We start from the raw sequence: 15,899 nt of genomic DNA, 5'->3' as shown, positions 1-15,899 counted from the left end.
TCATTTCATGTCCTCTCGTTCTACCTCTTTCGCATCTCCGGAAAAGGTTCGTTTGCAGATTAATACCTTTCAAATATTTGAACGTCTGTATCATATCACCCCTGTTTCTCCTTTCCTCCAGAGTATACATGTTCAGGTCCGCAAGTCTCTCCTCATACGTCTTGTAACGCAAATCCCATACCATTCTCGTAGCTTTTCTTTGCACCGCTTCAATTCTTTTTACATCCTTAACAAGATAGGGCCTCCAAAACTGAACACAATACTCCAGGTGGGGCCTCACCAACGGCTTATACAGGGGCATCAACACCCCCTTTCTTCTGCTGGTCACACCTCTCTCTATACAGCCTAACAACCTTCTAGCTACGGCCACCGCCTTGTCACACTGTTTCATCGCCTTCAAATCCTCAGATACTATCACCCCAAGATCCCTCTCCCCATCCATACCTATCAGACTCTCCCCGCCTAACACATACATCTCCCGTGGATTTCTACTCCCTAAGTGCATCACTTTGCATTTCTTCGCATTGAATTTTAATTGCCAAACCTTAGACCATTCTTCTAGCTTCCTCAGATCCTTTTTCATGTTTTCCACTCCCTCCCAGGTGTCCACTCTGTTACAGATCTTAGTATCATCCGCAAATAGGCAAACTTTATCTTCTAACCCTTCGGCAATGTCACTCACAAATATATTGAATAGAATCGGTCCCAGCACCGATCCTTGAGGCACACCACTACTCACCTTTTCCTCCTCTGAGCGAATTCCATTCACCACCACCCTCTGGCTTCTGTCCGTCAACCAGTTCCTAATCCAGTTCACCGGGTCCTATCTTCAGCCAATCCAGTTTATTTAAGAGCCTCCTGTGGGGAACCGTGTCAAAAGCTTTGCTGAAATCTAAGTAGATTACGTCTATAGCTCGTCCCTGATTCAATTCTCCTGTCACCCAATCAAAGAACTCAATGAGATTCGTTTGGCACGATTTCCCTTTGGTAAAACCATGTTGTCTCGGGTCTTGCAACTTATTGGCTTCCAGGAAATTCACTATCCTTTCCTTCAGCATCGCTTCCATTACTTTTCCAATAATCGAAGTGAGGCTTACCGGCCTGTAGTTTCCAGCTTCTTCCCTATCACCACTTTTGTGAAGAGGGACCACCTCCACCGTTCTCCAATCCCTCGGAACCTCTCCCGTCTGCAAGGATAACAAATCTTTCAGAGCACCCGCCAGAACCTCTCTGAGCTTCCTCAATATCCTGGGGTGGATCCCATCCGGTCCCATGGCTTTGTCAACCTTTAGCTTTTCAAGGTGTTCATACACATTCTCTTCCGTGAACGGTGCTCTATCCACTTCAATCTCATTTGTACTTTTTGCAGTCCATCGCGGTCCTTCTCCAGGATTTTCTTCAGTGAAAACAGAACAAAAGTATCTATTTAGCAAATTTGCTTTTTCTTCGTCATTATCCACATAGTGGTTTGCAGTATCTTTTAGTCTCACAATTCCATTTTTAGTCATTCTCCTTTCACTAATATACCTGAAGAAATTTTTGTCACCCCTTCTTACATTTCTAGCCATTTGTTCTTCCGCTTGCACTTTCGCCAGACGTATCTCTCTCTTGGCTTCTTTCAGTTTCCTCCGGTATTCCTCCTCGTGTTCCTTTTCTTGAGTTTTTTTGTATTTCTGGAACGCCAACTCTTTAGCCTTTATTTTCTCAGCCACTTGCTTGGAGAACCATATCGGTTTCCTTTTTCTCTTGCTTTTATTTACTTTCCTTACATAAAGGTTTGTGGCCCTATTTATAGCTTCTTTCAGCCTGGACCACTGTCCTTCCACTTCTCGAATGTCCTCTCAGCCCATCATCTTCTTCCTCAGGTATTCCCCCATTTTACTAAAGTCAGCACGCTTGAAATACAGAACTTTGAGTTTTGAGTGGCCGCTCTCCACTTTAGCTGTAATATCAAACCAAACCGTTTGATGGTCACTGCTGCCCAGGTGGACACCCACTCGGATATTTGACACTCTTATCCCCATTTGTGAGCACCAGATCCAGCGTCGCTCCCTCCCTCGTGGGTTCCGTCACCATTTGTCTGTGCAAACCGCTTTGGAAAGCATCCACGATCTCTCTGCTTCTTTCCGATTCCGCAGACGGAACCTTCCAATCTTCCAAATTGTGGACTCCAAGCTTTCCTTTACACCTCAGACAGCTTCGGTCTGCAAATCTGTTTTTTACATTCTCAGACAACTTTGGGCAGCTTTTCGACCGTAATTCAGTTCATTCTCTTTTTCCCTCCCTTCGTGTCCCGGGTTAACTATAGTAATATTATGTATGCTGTTGTTACAAAAGCCTCCCTAAAAAGACCAGACCCTACAGAATACTGCTATTCGTCTACTGTGTCATAAAGAAGCCTCTACCCATGTTACCTCACTTCTCAGACATGATTGGTTTCCAATCGAATTCCGTGTTAGGTTTAAACTTTTACTTCTCACTTTTAAGGCTTTCAGATTATGGACTCCTCATTACTTAAATTCTCTTACCATTCCCTATATGCTGACCCATCTGTTGAGGTCTATAAATGATCAACGTTGGTGCTCCGTGGTCCTAAATATGCCCAGTATGAGTCTATGCATCATTATGTATTTTTCTTTGCTGCCCCTTCCCTTTGGAATAGTCTACCTTTAACAATTAGTAGTGAATTGTCTGTTAAGTGGTTCAAGTCGCTGATCAAGACATGGCTTTTTCAACAGGCCTATCGTACTTAGTTTTCTGGATCCCGGGCATGCCTCTCCTTGCCTTCAACACCTCTATTCATCTGTTTTTTAATATTTTGCGTCTGGATGGTCTTGGATGAATATCTTTGCTATTGGTAACATGGAGTTCCTTGTCTATGTGTTAATTTTTTAGTTTGTAAACCACCTAGCCCTACTAGTCAGATTTGTGTAGTATAGAAAGTTCCAAATAAATATTGTTAGTAATATGTAATTTATCTTTAAAATCAAGCATTCCAGAGATGATCCAGGAAATTAGAGACCGGTGAGGCTGACATTGGTGCCGGTCAAAGTGGTAGAGTCTATTATAAAGAGCAAAATTACAGAGCACATATGTATGCATGGATTAATGAAACAGAGCCAACATGGATTTAGTCAAGGGACATCTTGCCTTACCAATCTACTACATTTCTTTGAAGGGGTGAATAAACATATAGGTATCTTGAGAGGTTGATCTTTCTAAAGCCAACTGTCTGCCTCTTATGCACAAGATATTGCAAAATTGCCAATCTCATAGATTGGAAGGATTAAAGTAGCTAAAATGATGGTCCTACCTAAATTTCTATGTTTGTTTCAGACTTGACTATAGCACTATACCAAACAGTGTTTAAGAAGTTGAATAGATGGGTTTCCCAGGTTATCTGTGACAGGATAAAACCACGGTTGGGTCTGAAATATTTGTCAATAGCCAAAGAGGAGGGAGAGCTATGAAACTGCCCAACTGAAAGTGATTCTGGATTGTTATTCTGATACAACTAAGTCTTGGGTAATCATAGAAGAGGATTTGGGAGGGGGGGGGGGGCAATAAGTAGAGAAGCTGGATATGGGTAGAGATCTTACTTTCATAAAAAGAACTGGTGGAGCCTATATATGCAGGTTATGGGGAAGCTATGGAGAAAATATAAAAAATAACTTGATGGAAAGGAATACTCTCATTTAATACCACTAAAAGATAACTCACTATTACCTTCAGACATGTGTAGTCGATTATGAAGAGTTGGATATTTGGTACAGTTCTGGGGTAAGGGAGGATGTTATCTTTTACAGAGCTACAAGCAACCCATCTGATAATAAATCATTCTATTCCATATCATCATGCTGATCAATCCATAGACTGGTGGGTTGTGTCCATCTACCAGCAGGTGGAGATAGAGAGCAAACTTTGCCTCCCTATATGTGGTCATGTGCTGCCGGAAACTCCCCAGTATGTTCTCTATCTCAGCAGGTGGTGGTCACACACAGCAGCAGCTCTGGCTAGGCCTCCAAGCCTAATTTTTAGGTTTTGTTGAGTGCCTGGGGTTGAGGGCTCTTCTTGAGCAAGTGCAAACCTGGTGGCGCCAGGTCCCTCCTTTTCTCCCCCCTCCCGCTGGCTCTGTTGAAAAAAAAAAAAAAAAATTTTTTTGAACGTCCTTAAAGGCGTTTATTTTGACGTTTATTTAAACGTTTATTGCAGCTACTCACTGGGACACCAGGTCGTTACAGCTCGGAGCGGAAAGCAGGTAATTTTTACCTTTTATAGCGGGCAGGGGGTTCCCCGATTGGTCTCCACGTGGCCTATGGCGTCGGAGGGCGAGGGCGCAAAGAGTCGCTCCCCGGATCGCGTGTGCGCTTCTAGAGGGGATGCGGGGGTCTTAAAGTCTGATCGCCCTTGTTGGGTGACAGTTTCGTGACCGAAGAGTGTCCCGGTCCTTCCTCCGGTGTGGCGGTTTTTCCCGCCATAAACGCCCATCCCCCGCGGCTCGCCTCCGCCATATTGGCCGGCCACGCGGCTCGGACGGCTTCTTCTTGGGCCGCCCTTGAGGTGGGAGACATTGATGCCATGAACGCCCTTAATTTGGGCGACGGCACAAAAGCGGCTAAAGTTAAGCGCCGTTTTTCCCGTGCGGCTCCTTCGCAGAGTATCGCGCCGGACGCCATTTTGGATGCGCAGCATGTCTCTCCCCCGCTCTTGCGAGCGCCAGTTGAGGGTGCGTCTAGGGCTGTAGCCCAGGCTGCGGAAGTGCACAGTCTGGGGGGTTTCTCCCCCGAGTTTGTTTTGCTGCTGCATCAGGCCTCCCTTATGCAAAACGCTGCCCCTGCTCCTTCGTCTGGTAAAGAGGTTGAGGCCCCCGGAGGTAAACGCCCTCGGGTTGATTCCCAGGCCTTGGAGGACTTTGTCTCCTCCGATGTAGATGAGGGCAGCGTATCTGAGTTCTCCCAACGGTCCTTTGCGGATTCCTTGGAGGAGACGGATCCCCGCTCGAATGGAGCAGATGACCCCTCTGCAGCGCGGCTCTTTAGCTCAGAGGATTTGCCCAACCTGTTAATGCAGGCCATGGGCATTTTGAAGATTTCCTCTCCGGAGGACGTCTCTCCCTCAGCCCCTGTTGGCTCTGCCATTATGCTGGGGACGAAGCGCCCGCATAGAACCTTCCATGTGCATGAGGCCATGCACACCTTAATTTCGGCTCAATGGGATGTCCCGGAAGCGAGCCTTAAAGTGGCTAGGGCTATGTCCCGCCTCTATCCTTTGCCTGAAAGTGAACGTGAGGCCTATTTGTGGCCTACCGTGGTTTCTTTAATCACTGCGGTGACTAAGAAAATGGCGTTGCCGGTGGAAGGTGGCACGGCCCTAAAGGACGCCCAAGACAGAAGATTGGAGGCGGCCTTAAGGTCGTCCTTTGAGGCGGCTGCTTTAAGTTTGCAGGCCTCAGTTTGCGGCTCCTATGTGGCCAGGGCGTGCCTGTCTATGGTGCAGCGGGCTTCCCCCTCGGATCATTCCTTGAGGGCTGATTGGCCGGCCCTGGAATCGGGCTTAGCCTATTTGGCAGACTTGCTGTATGATGTCTTGAGGGCCTCAGCTAAAGGCATGGCTCAGACAATCTCTGCGCGGCGGTGGCTTTGGCTGAAGCATAGGTCTGCTGACCACGCCTCTAAATCCCGCCTGGCTAGATTGCCTTTTAAAGGCAAGCTGCTCTTTGGGGTCGAGCTGGACAAAATCGTGACCGATTTCGGCACGTCTAAGGGCAAGAAGTTACCAGAGGTCGGGGCTCGGGCTAGTGCTCGCCCAGGTACCTCCAGAGGACGGTTTCAGGAAGCCCGTCGGTACCGCCCGGGCAGGTCGGGCTCCTCTGCCCCCTCTTCCTTCAAGAGGAACTTCTCCCCCAAGCAGCATTCCTTTCGCAGAGACCGCCGTCCCGGAGGTGCTCCCTCCGGTCCTCCCCTAGGGTCTTGTACCCAATGACGGGGCCTTGGTCCACGCCCCAGTGCAGATTGGAGGACGGCTGTCCTCGGTTCTGGACGAGTGGACCACAATAACTTCAGACGCTTGGGTGCTGGAAGTTATCAGAGACGGTGTTGAACAAAAGCATAAAAAAATAGAAGTGGAAAGCTTCAAAGAACAGCAGAGCAAGCTGTTTCAACACTAAATCTCCTGGGACATGATGGGGCCCACATCAGCTAAAGGCACGGCTCCAGAAAGTCTGTGGGATAAGGGAAGACAGATGTAGCATGTTCTACAAACAGTTTGTGGTATTCAGAGACTTGCACAGGAATGTTGTATGAGAGAATTGGTCAGATGCCAAAGAAGAACGATATAAAAACAGATTGGAACAAAGAGGTAGCGAGCATTCTAATTTCTTTGTCTGTATATAGCATTCTGATTTCTTCGTCTGTCTATAGCATTCTGATTTATTCGCTGTACATTGTTTTTTTAATCATTCATTCTGACTTGTATATTGCTTATCAAGAAATGCTACCTGAAATAGCCCATTGAGCTATTCAGTACAATTGTAAATAAACTTTATATCTTAAATAGGAAATTCGTCTGGCGTTCTCTACAACGGCTACAAGCTAGAGTTCTGCCGACCCTTAAGAGACGGGTTTGTACTCTCTCCCTGCAAGTCTCCGGTCAAAGCTGTGGCAGTGCAGCAGACCTTGGACAATCTGATCCGCCTGGGTGCGGTCGTTCCGGTGCCAGAAAATCAGCTTGGCAAGGGACGTTACTCCATTTACTTTGTGGTACCAAAGAAAGGAGGTTCTGTACGGCCTATCCTCGACCTCAAAGGGGTCAATCAGGCACTTGCACATGGAGACCCTCCGCTCTGTTATAGCGGCAGTGAAGGCAGGAGAGTTCCTGGCATCCTTGGACATCAAGGAAGCGGACTTGCATATTCCCATCTGGCCTCCTCATCAACGCTTTCTGCGTTTTGCAGTACTGGGCCGACACTTCCAGTTCAGAGCCCTCCCGTTCGGGTTGGCTACTGCTCCGCGGACCTTCTCCAAAGTAATGGTGGTCATCGCGGCCTTCCTGAGGAAGGAAGGAGTACAAGTCCATCCTTATCTGGACGACTAGTTGATCCGAGCCCCCTCTTATGCAGAGTGCGGCAAAGCTGTGAACCGGGTGGTTGCTCTTTTGAGCTCCCTGGGGTGGATCATCAACTGGGAGAAAAGCCAGCTGCGCCCAACTCAGTCCCTGGAGTATCTGGGAGTTTGATTCGACACCCAAGTGGGCAGAGTGTTCCTGCCAGACAATCGGATTGTCAAGCTTCAGGCTCAGATGGACCAGTTCCTAGTAGCCTCTCATCTTCGGGCTTGGGACTATGTGCAGCTGTTGGGCTATGACGGCCACGATGGAAGTAGTGCCCTAGGCCAGGGCTCATATGAGACCACTACAACACTCTCTGCTGCAGCGCTGGACTCCGATGTCGGAGGATTATGCTGTGCGCCTTCCCTTGGACCCAGCAGTGCGCAAGGCGCTGAGCTGGTGGACGCAGACAGACAAGTTGTCTGCAGGAATGCCTCTGGTGACCCCGGAGTGGATTGTCGTCACGACGGACGCCTCTTTGTCGGGCTGGGGAGCCCACTGCTTGGGAAGGACAGCGCAGGGGCTGTGGTCTCCTGCAGAGGCAAAGTGGTCTATCAACCTCCTGGAACTCAGAGCCATTCGGTTGGCGCTTTTGGAGTTCATCCCGGTACTGGCGTTGAAGCCTGTACGGGTCCTGTCGGACAATGCCACGGCTGTGACCTATGTCATCCGCCAGGGAGGTACCAAGAGCGTCCCTCTAGCCAAGGAGGCCATGAATCTATGCCAGTGGGCGGAAGCGAACCTGGAACAGCTGTCAGCGGCCCACATTGCCGGAGTCATGAATGTCAAGGCGGACTTTCTCAGTCGCCATACCTTGGAGCCCGGAGAGTGGCAGCTATCTGCTCAGGCGTTCTTGGACATCACAAAGCGCTGGGGCCAGCCGAGCCTAGATCTGATGGCGTCATCGGCCAATTGCCAACTGCCGCGCTTTTTCAGCAGAGGACGGGACCCTCGATCCCTGGGAGAGATGCTCTTCTCCAACAGTGGCCGACACAAGAGATTCTCTATGTGTTCCCGCCCTGGCCCATGTTGGGCAGGGTGCTAGACCGGGTGGCAAAGCATCCGGGCCGGATAATCCTGGTGGGTCCGGATTGGCCCAGACGTCCCTGGTATGCGGACTTGATCAGGCTCTCAGTGGACGAACCTCTGCGACTGCCAGTGGAGCAGGGCCTGTTACATCAGGGTCCCGTGGTGATGGAGGATCCCTCCCCCTTTGGTCTTACGGCCTGGCTATTGAGCGGCAGAGTCTGAGGAAGAAGGGCTTCTCAGACAAGGTCATCGCCACTCTGCTGAGAGTGAGGTAGTCCTCTACTTCTACTGCTTACGCCAGGGTTTGGCGTACCTTTGCAGCGTGGTGTGAAGCAGGTTCACTTTCTCCATTTACTGCTCCAATTTCTTCAGTGCTGGCGTTCCTGCAAGAAGGTCTGGAGAAAGGCCTGTCGCTCAGTTCCCTGAAAGTCCAGGTAGCGGCCCTGGCTTGCTTCAGGGGCCGCCTGAAGGGTGCTTCCCTGGCTTCGCAGCCAGATGTGGTGCGTTTCCTCAAGGGAGTTAATCACCTGCGCCCTCCTCTGCACTCAGTGGTGCCTGCGTGGAATCTCAACCTGATGCTAAGAGCCTTGCAAAAGCCGCCTTTTGAACCCTTGTCGAGGGCATCTCTAAAAGACCTGACGTTGAAAGCAGTCTTTTTGGTGGCTATCACTTCAGCCAGAAGAGTTTCCGAGCTCCAGGCACTCTCTTATCGAGAGCCTTTTCTGCAGTTCACTGAGGCAGGAGTGACTATTCTCACAGTGCCTTCCTTCCTACCCAAGATTGTTTCTCGCTTCCATGTGAGTCAGCAGCTCTGTCTCCCTTCCTTTCGTAGGGAGGACTACCCAGAAGAGTATTCTGCTCTCAAATATCTGGATGTGAGACGGGTCATCATCAGAGACTTGGAAGTGACCAATGATTTCCGGAAATCGGATCATCTGTTTGTCCTGTTTGCAGGTCCTCGTAAGGGTCTGCAGGCTGCTAAGCCTACAGTGGCAAGATGGGTCAAGGAAGCCATTGCAGCGGCTTATGTGGCCGCGGGGAAGGTGCCGCCTATCCAGCTGAAGGCTCACTCCACTAGAGCTCAAGCGGCCTCGATGGCAGAGGCCGGGTCCGTCTCCTTGGCAGAGATATGCAAGGCAGCAACTTGGGCATCGGCCCATACATTCTCCAAGCATTACCGTTTGACTGTGGCTGCTCGGGCGGAGGCCCGGTTTGGAGCTTCAGTGTTGAGGTCAGGGATTTCAATGTCCCGCCCTGGGTGAGTACTGCTTCGGTACATCCCACCAGTCTATGGATTGATCAGCATGATGATATGGAAGGTAAAATTATGTATCATACCTGATAATTTTCTTTCCATTAATCATAGCTGATCAATCCATAGCCCCTCCCAGATATCTGTACTGTTTATATTCTGGTTGAATTTTAGGTTCAAGTTTAGTCTTCAGTTCCTTCAGGAGGACTTCGTGTTCAAGTTTTTTCACTTGGATTCTTCAAGAGTTGAGACGAGTTTATGTTACAGTGAGCTGCTGCATTCCTCTCCCCTCCGTTTTACGGGGCTGGATTGAGACTTAAATTCTGCCGGCACTCCCTCCCGCTTCGTGCGGCTGTAGGGCAGCTTTGTACCCCTCCCGCTTCGGCGGTGTTAGGGTCAGTCAGCTCCTCCCGCGGTTGCGGTTGCAGGATAAGCCAGATCCCCCCGCATCAGCGGGTGTGGTGTCCCTCCCCCGCTCCGCGGGGATGAGCTGGACGGATTCCCCTCCCCCGTTTCGGCGGTGGTGAGCTGGGCAGAGTGTCCCTTTGTGGGTGTAATTCTCTAAGTGCTGAGTCCTGTGGCTGGAGCTTTGATATCGACATACTGAGGAGTTTCCGGCAGCACATGACCACATATAGGGAGGCAAAGTTTGCTCTCTATCTCCACCTGCTGGTAGATGGACACAACCCACCAGTCTATGGATTGATCAGCTATGATTAATGGAAAGAAAATTATCAGGTATGATACATAATTTTACCTTCCTTTCCTCAGGTTAGGTATTGTCCAAACCAGGCTGTGGTTCTAGAGGTTTGGGGCAAAACTATAACAGCTCTAGAATTTCTCTTTAAGAGAGGTGGAAGTAAAGGAGGAATATCTGTGCTATCTAAGTTGTTAACTCCAAAGATGAGAGAGAAACCTAGTAATGTAGTGGCCTGGGAGAAGGACTTTCTGTTAATTGAAAACCAAGGTTGCAAAGACTTCTGTAGCTACATCTGTAGTGGAAAATGGATGCGTTATTATATTTGATGGTATATCACACCCCAGAAATTACATAAACTGTATCCAGCTATAGACAATACTTGTTGGAGGGGGTGTAGCGTTTTAGATCTTTTTGTCATCTATGGTGAGACTGTCGAAAAGTATATATTTACTGGAGTTAGTTGAGTTCAGGCTTGGGCACCCTGTGCAGATGAACTTCTCTTCCATTGTAAATTTCTGCATTGATTGACTCACAAGATAATTTCTTAATTACTAATATGTATAGCATCACAGATTGGATTGACTGTGGTATGGAAGCAATCGGAAGTATCTCAGACGCGTATGGTATATAATAGGGGTGCTCAATGTTAATTCTCAAAGTCCGCAATCTAATCAGGTTTTTGACGATTTCCCCAGTGAATATGCATGAGATCTATTTGCATGCGCTGCCTCCATTGTATGCAAATAGATATTATGCATATTCATTGTGGACCTTGAGGACTAACATTGAGCACCCCTGGTCCTATATAATAATTCTCACCTCCAACGTTCCATGCTTGGGACCGTGGGTCCCTGGCTGCAAGTGGTCTGCGAGGCAGACACGCAGGACGTCACTGACGTCAACACAGCTGATTGCAAGGCAAGGGGAGGAGTAGGGAAACACGCTGCGTGTTTCCCTACTCCTCCTACTGCCTCGGAATCAGCTGTCACCCCCCCCCCCCCGCGCTATGGCCCCCTCGAAACCCACCCCTCCCGCGAACCTGTCGATCTCCCCCCCCCCCCGCTGAAAACTGCCGCCGCCGTTGTTGTGCTACCTTCCCTTCCCGTAGGTTGCTCAATCATCTTCTTAGAAAGTTTAACTCCGTGCGTCTGACGTCAGACGCACGGAGTTAAACTTTCTAAGATGATTGAACAACCGAAGGGAAGGGAAGGTAGCACAACAACGGCGGCGACGGTGGCGGCAGTTTTCAGCATTCCGGGGTGGGGGGGGGATCGACAGGTTCGCGGGAGGGGGTGGGTTCGAGGGGGCCGTAGCACGGGGGTGGGATTGCCTGCCTAAGGCCCGTTTCCTTGCCTACAGAAACGGGCCTTTTTTTACTAGTATATAATATAATCTGGCATGTATATAGTATATTGAACCTTAAAGCTTTAAAGTATAAAAGGGAAAAAACAATTTGATAAGATAGGACAGCCTTTGCTTGACTGGCTAGAACAGGACGGTATGTTTACTATTCGGAATGATCAACTTTAAGGGATTCAAGGTTTTGTGGTACATCAGATACATAGGTCTTACGAGTTTTTATCTCATATAGAATGTTTATTGGTTTAAAGTTAATACCTTTTTTATGTGATGCACTTGGTGTGGAGGAGGGGGGGAGAGGAGAGAATGGAAGGAGGGAATTCCTTGGAAAGGAGATTTTCTGAGTGTTATGTAATGCTTTTCATTTGTGGACACTGAAGAAACAATGGTGATTCATGAATTGTGGTGAAACTGCTTTAAAAATAGTTGTGCTGTAGGCACAGATCGCTGGGCTCTTACAATAATGTGTTGCAACCTTTGTTGATATCTGCTAGAGATTTATACAGCGCTTTGCTCTTGCAACTTCTGCATAAGAGGACCCTGTGGAGTACTAGCAAGAATTGTCAGGACCGTGTGCTCAAGACCTCCTATTGTTCAGAAAACAGCTGTGCTTCGCTTTGCGTGCACATTTATATAGTACCTAGCTCATTATAATAGCTTTGTATTCCGTTTTCGTTAGCTGCTATCATGATAGGATGAAAGCTTGGAGAACCCTTTTGTGCAAGTCTTATTTTACTCCTTGCTTTCTAAACTAGCTAGATCTGGTATAGAAACCACATTGCTGGCTCATTAGATTTAGTGCATCTGGGCCTCAGTGGCCCTGGGTTTCAGAGAGAACAGCCTTGTTTCTCTCCCCCCCCCCCCCCCCCCTCCAAAAAAAAAAAGGTCAGTGCATTTCTATGGGAAAAGAAGTTCCTGCTGCTGTAACACACAAACTTAGAAACAGTGAAACATAGCAGTTAATTTCTCTCTTCAAAATACCTCTCCCTATTCTCTACTATCCCCACCTCAAGTACTACCACTGCAACTACTCCATTATCCCATGCAACTGCCCTCACTGTGGAAACTGCTCTCACACCCAAACCTAACTGCACCTCCCACAAACAGTAACCTTCCTGCAACTGCCCCATCACCCCACAAATTGCACCTAACTGCCCTACCCCCTAAAAATAGCTCCACTACCAAAACCGCCTGTACTTGACCCTACCTCCCCCCAAAAACACTTCCCTGCAACTTGCTCCACCACCTCCCAAACTGTTCTCATAATCAAAACCTAATTGTTGCACTTCCTAAAAACTATCCACACATATAACTGCCCCATCACCTCATAAATTGCCCCTCATGAACTCCCCCTTGACATGCATAATAAATATCTGCATATAATATGTAAACTGCTTTGATTGTAACCACAGAAAGGTGGTATATCGTCTCGCACCTCCCTAATCCACTAACATTAGTCTCTTCTTCAAAGAATTCAACCAAGTATGTTTATTTTTTAAACAATCATTGTTTTAAGGTGCTTCAGTTAATGACAAGATTAGATCTTTCTCAAATATCTTCTGAAAACAGCATTGCAATCAAATATGGATTGGTTTCCTCTTTCAGTAAACAAAATTATTTCTTACATGAAACTAAATGGATGGTAGCTTTTTAACTGAAATATATGGGTTTGCTTTTGAAATGGTCTTACTAGTGTTTTTGCATGTTGGTTTCTCCAGTGCTGAAACCCTTGGTGGACCTGCTGAGTGATCCCGATTATATTAATCGTATGCTGCTATCCCAGCTGGAGTACAGAGAACAAGTGAATGAGCACCACAGGAAAGCCTACACATACGCACCTTCTTATGAGGAGTTCATCAAACTCATTAACAGCAGCTCTGACATTGACTTCCTCAAACAGCTAAGGTACCTGCATTTACAGCAACTTTAAATGATGGATCATGTTGGTTAGATTGTGTCTACCATGAAGGCTGAGTTGGTGAAGGAAGGAAGAGGGCAGGGAGTGAAATAAGAGGGAGAATGGTGCGCCTTAGGAATATAATACAAGCTGGAATGTGGTACTTTAATTAATGTGTACCCTTCTAAGATAGGAAGGAGAAAGTTTGTTAGACTGGCACTAATTGACCAGAATAGAATGGAGTTATGGGACTTGGATTGCACTAAGTCTTGCAGTATTGCAGTTTCATTATTGATGCAACTTAAGACTGATTGCATTGCTGTTGAATAGTAGGTGTTTTGTATATGTTACCTGCATCTGTGTCACGTTCACAGAAGTGTGTTTAGGATTCAAATCTTGTGGGAAGATTTTCCTACATATATATTTGCAATATATATATTTAAATTTATAGACCTAACCATCATAAAGAATCATTTGTTTGGCAACCAATATATATAACTTATGAAATAGGAGGATTGTTTAGTATTACTCTTGAATTTGATTGTAGTATGTAATGGAGTATCTTAGCCAATTGGATTTCATAATCAACTGAAGTCTGATCAAAACAATCTGAGAGGACCATATTAGGGATTTTACTGTAGAGTCCATTCTTTATATGTGGAATCGGAGTATATTTTGGTTGTATGGGCGATTCTATCATGACTTAATTCTTAGGTTCCCATTATTTTCATGTTTAGCAAGACCTATTTATTTAATGAAAAGATATTTTATTTTCTGCACTGTGCTTTGCAGCATGAGGGCATATTTTGTGATTCATTTTTAGTGCTTCTTATAAGAAATATGAGGAAAAGTACATATTATAGAGGGTTTTATTAGTGGTTGCACCCTAGTTTTGGAATTCATTACCTTCTGATTTCAGGTGAGTTTCTGCTTTTCTTTTTTTTTTGTAGCAGTCTCATATAACCCACGTCTCAAAATTTCAAGAGAACACAGAAGTAGAGCAGGTTTTCAAGTCAAAAAATCATAGACCTCAGTGGTGATTTGTTTCATAAGAGCTTGATCAACTCTTAGCTTGCCTTGCCTCCTCACTGGTCTAGAATGACTTAGTGCTATAAAATTAAAACTTGCTTTATTGCTTTAATATATTTTGTATTTACATTTTGTATTCTCCATTCTATTTTTATTACTTTAAAACAGCTTAGTTTCCAAGTATCACATAACATTTATCTCTCATAGCATTATGCTGCTATGAAAAATAAATGTTATGTGATGCTTGGAAGCTAAGCTATTTTAAAGTAATGAAAATAGAATATGGAGAATACAAAAAGTAAATTTAAAATATATTAAAGCAGTAAATCAAGTTTTAATTTTTATTGTCATTCTAGACCAGTGAAGAAGCAAGGCGAGCTAAGAGTTGAGTTAGCTTTTATGAAAACGAGTTGCCACAGAGGTCTTTGGCTTTTTGGCTTGAAAACCTGCTCTACTTCTGGGTTCTTGTGGAATTTTGGGATGCTGGGTTATATGAGACTGTTAATTGGTTGTTCTGCCCCCATTATATTTGAAATATGTGAGCCTATTGAAGTTCCATTTATTTTATAGCATAGTGAAGTGAAGACATGTTTATTTTTGCAGATCTTTAATTTATGGTTTGATGTTTGATATGCTTGTGATTGGACCATACCATACCGAGTTTACCTATTTTTCAATCTTAATAAAACATTACAGAACTTGAGAGCTGATTGAGAAACCAGACACCATGTGATGGAGATTTCTATTATCTTGGGGAAGATGTTTCCCCTTGGTTTCTGTTTTACCTCACAAAAATAATGATAGATGGCTGATCACACAAAAAAAATCAATATTTCTAGGCTAATACTGATCACATAGCATGTTTGTAACAAAGTATTTTTAATGCTTACCACAGTGTTCTTAAATAACTTGTGGAGGCCAGTTTTTTTTGATCCTTGTTAAATATAGTAGTACTACTGTCCTATGCAAAAAATAGTGTGGCATTTGTTTTTATGTATGGTGGTTTCTGTTGCACTTTCCCCCCCCCCTCCCCCCTCCCGTGCTGGCAGCTCTGAAGCATTTAGGAGTCGATGCAGAAAGCCTCACAATAGCGCCATATGCCAATGACTTAGTATGTGGCTTCTACTACAAGATGATTTATTTTATTTCTTAGGATTTATTTACTACATTAAAAAAAAATTCATCCAAGGTAATGGTACAGCAAGAATAAGTTGAACATAGGCAACAAACACAGCAGTAAAAATATTCAAACATTACATAATATGGCATAGTATGCTACTTAACATTGTTAACACAATAAAGATTGAGAAAATATTTATTTATTACATTTGTACCCCACGCTTTCCCACTCAAGGCAGGTTCAATGCGGCTTACATAATAATATGGATTACAGAGAACTGATAGAGAAAATAGGTTAACTAAAGCAGAATAATAAAAGAGATATGTAGGTAGAGATGGGCAAGGGTGAAAGGAGTAGGAGAAGTATAAGCAAGGGGTAGGTGAGCATTGGAGGGGGGGTAGAGGAGGCA

The 15,899-nt window shown here is 45.9% G+C and overlaps 1 protein-coding gene across 1 annotated transcript in view; it reads left to right on the top strand.

Annotated features, from left to right (window-relative positions):
* SNX25 (sorting nexin 25) overlaps nucleotides 1-15,899 on the top strand; it is a 266,994-nt gene that overhangs the window by 77,337 nt on the left and 173,758 nt on the right. The window contains 1 exon segment of the mRNA XM_030191496.1: nucleotides 13,163-13,349. Within this exon segment, the coding sequence (XP_030047356.1) occupies nucleotides 13,163-13,349 (187 nt within the window).

Source organism: Microcaecilia unicolor, chromosome 2 (assembly GCF_901765095.1).
Source record: "Microcaecilia unicolor chromosome 2, aMicUni1.1, whole genome shotgun sequence".
NCBI lineage: Eukaryota > Metazoa > Chordata > Amphibia > Gymnophiona > Siphonopidae > Microcaecilia > Microcaecilia unicolor.
Note: the sequence above shows the minus strand (reverse complement) of the source record. Positions and strands in the feature narration are given on the sequence as shown.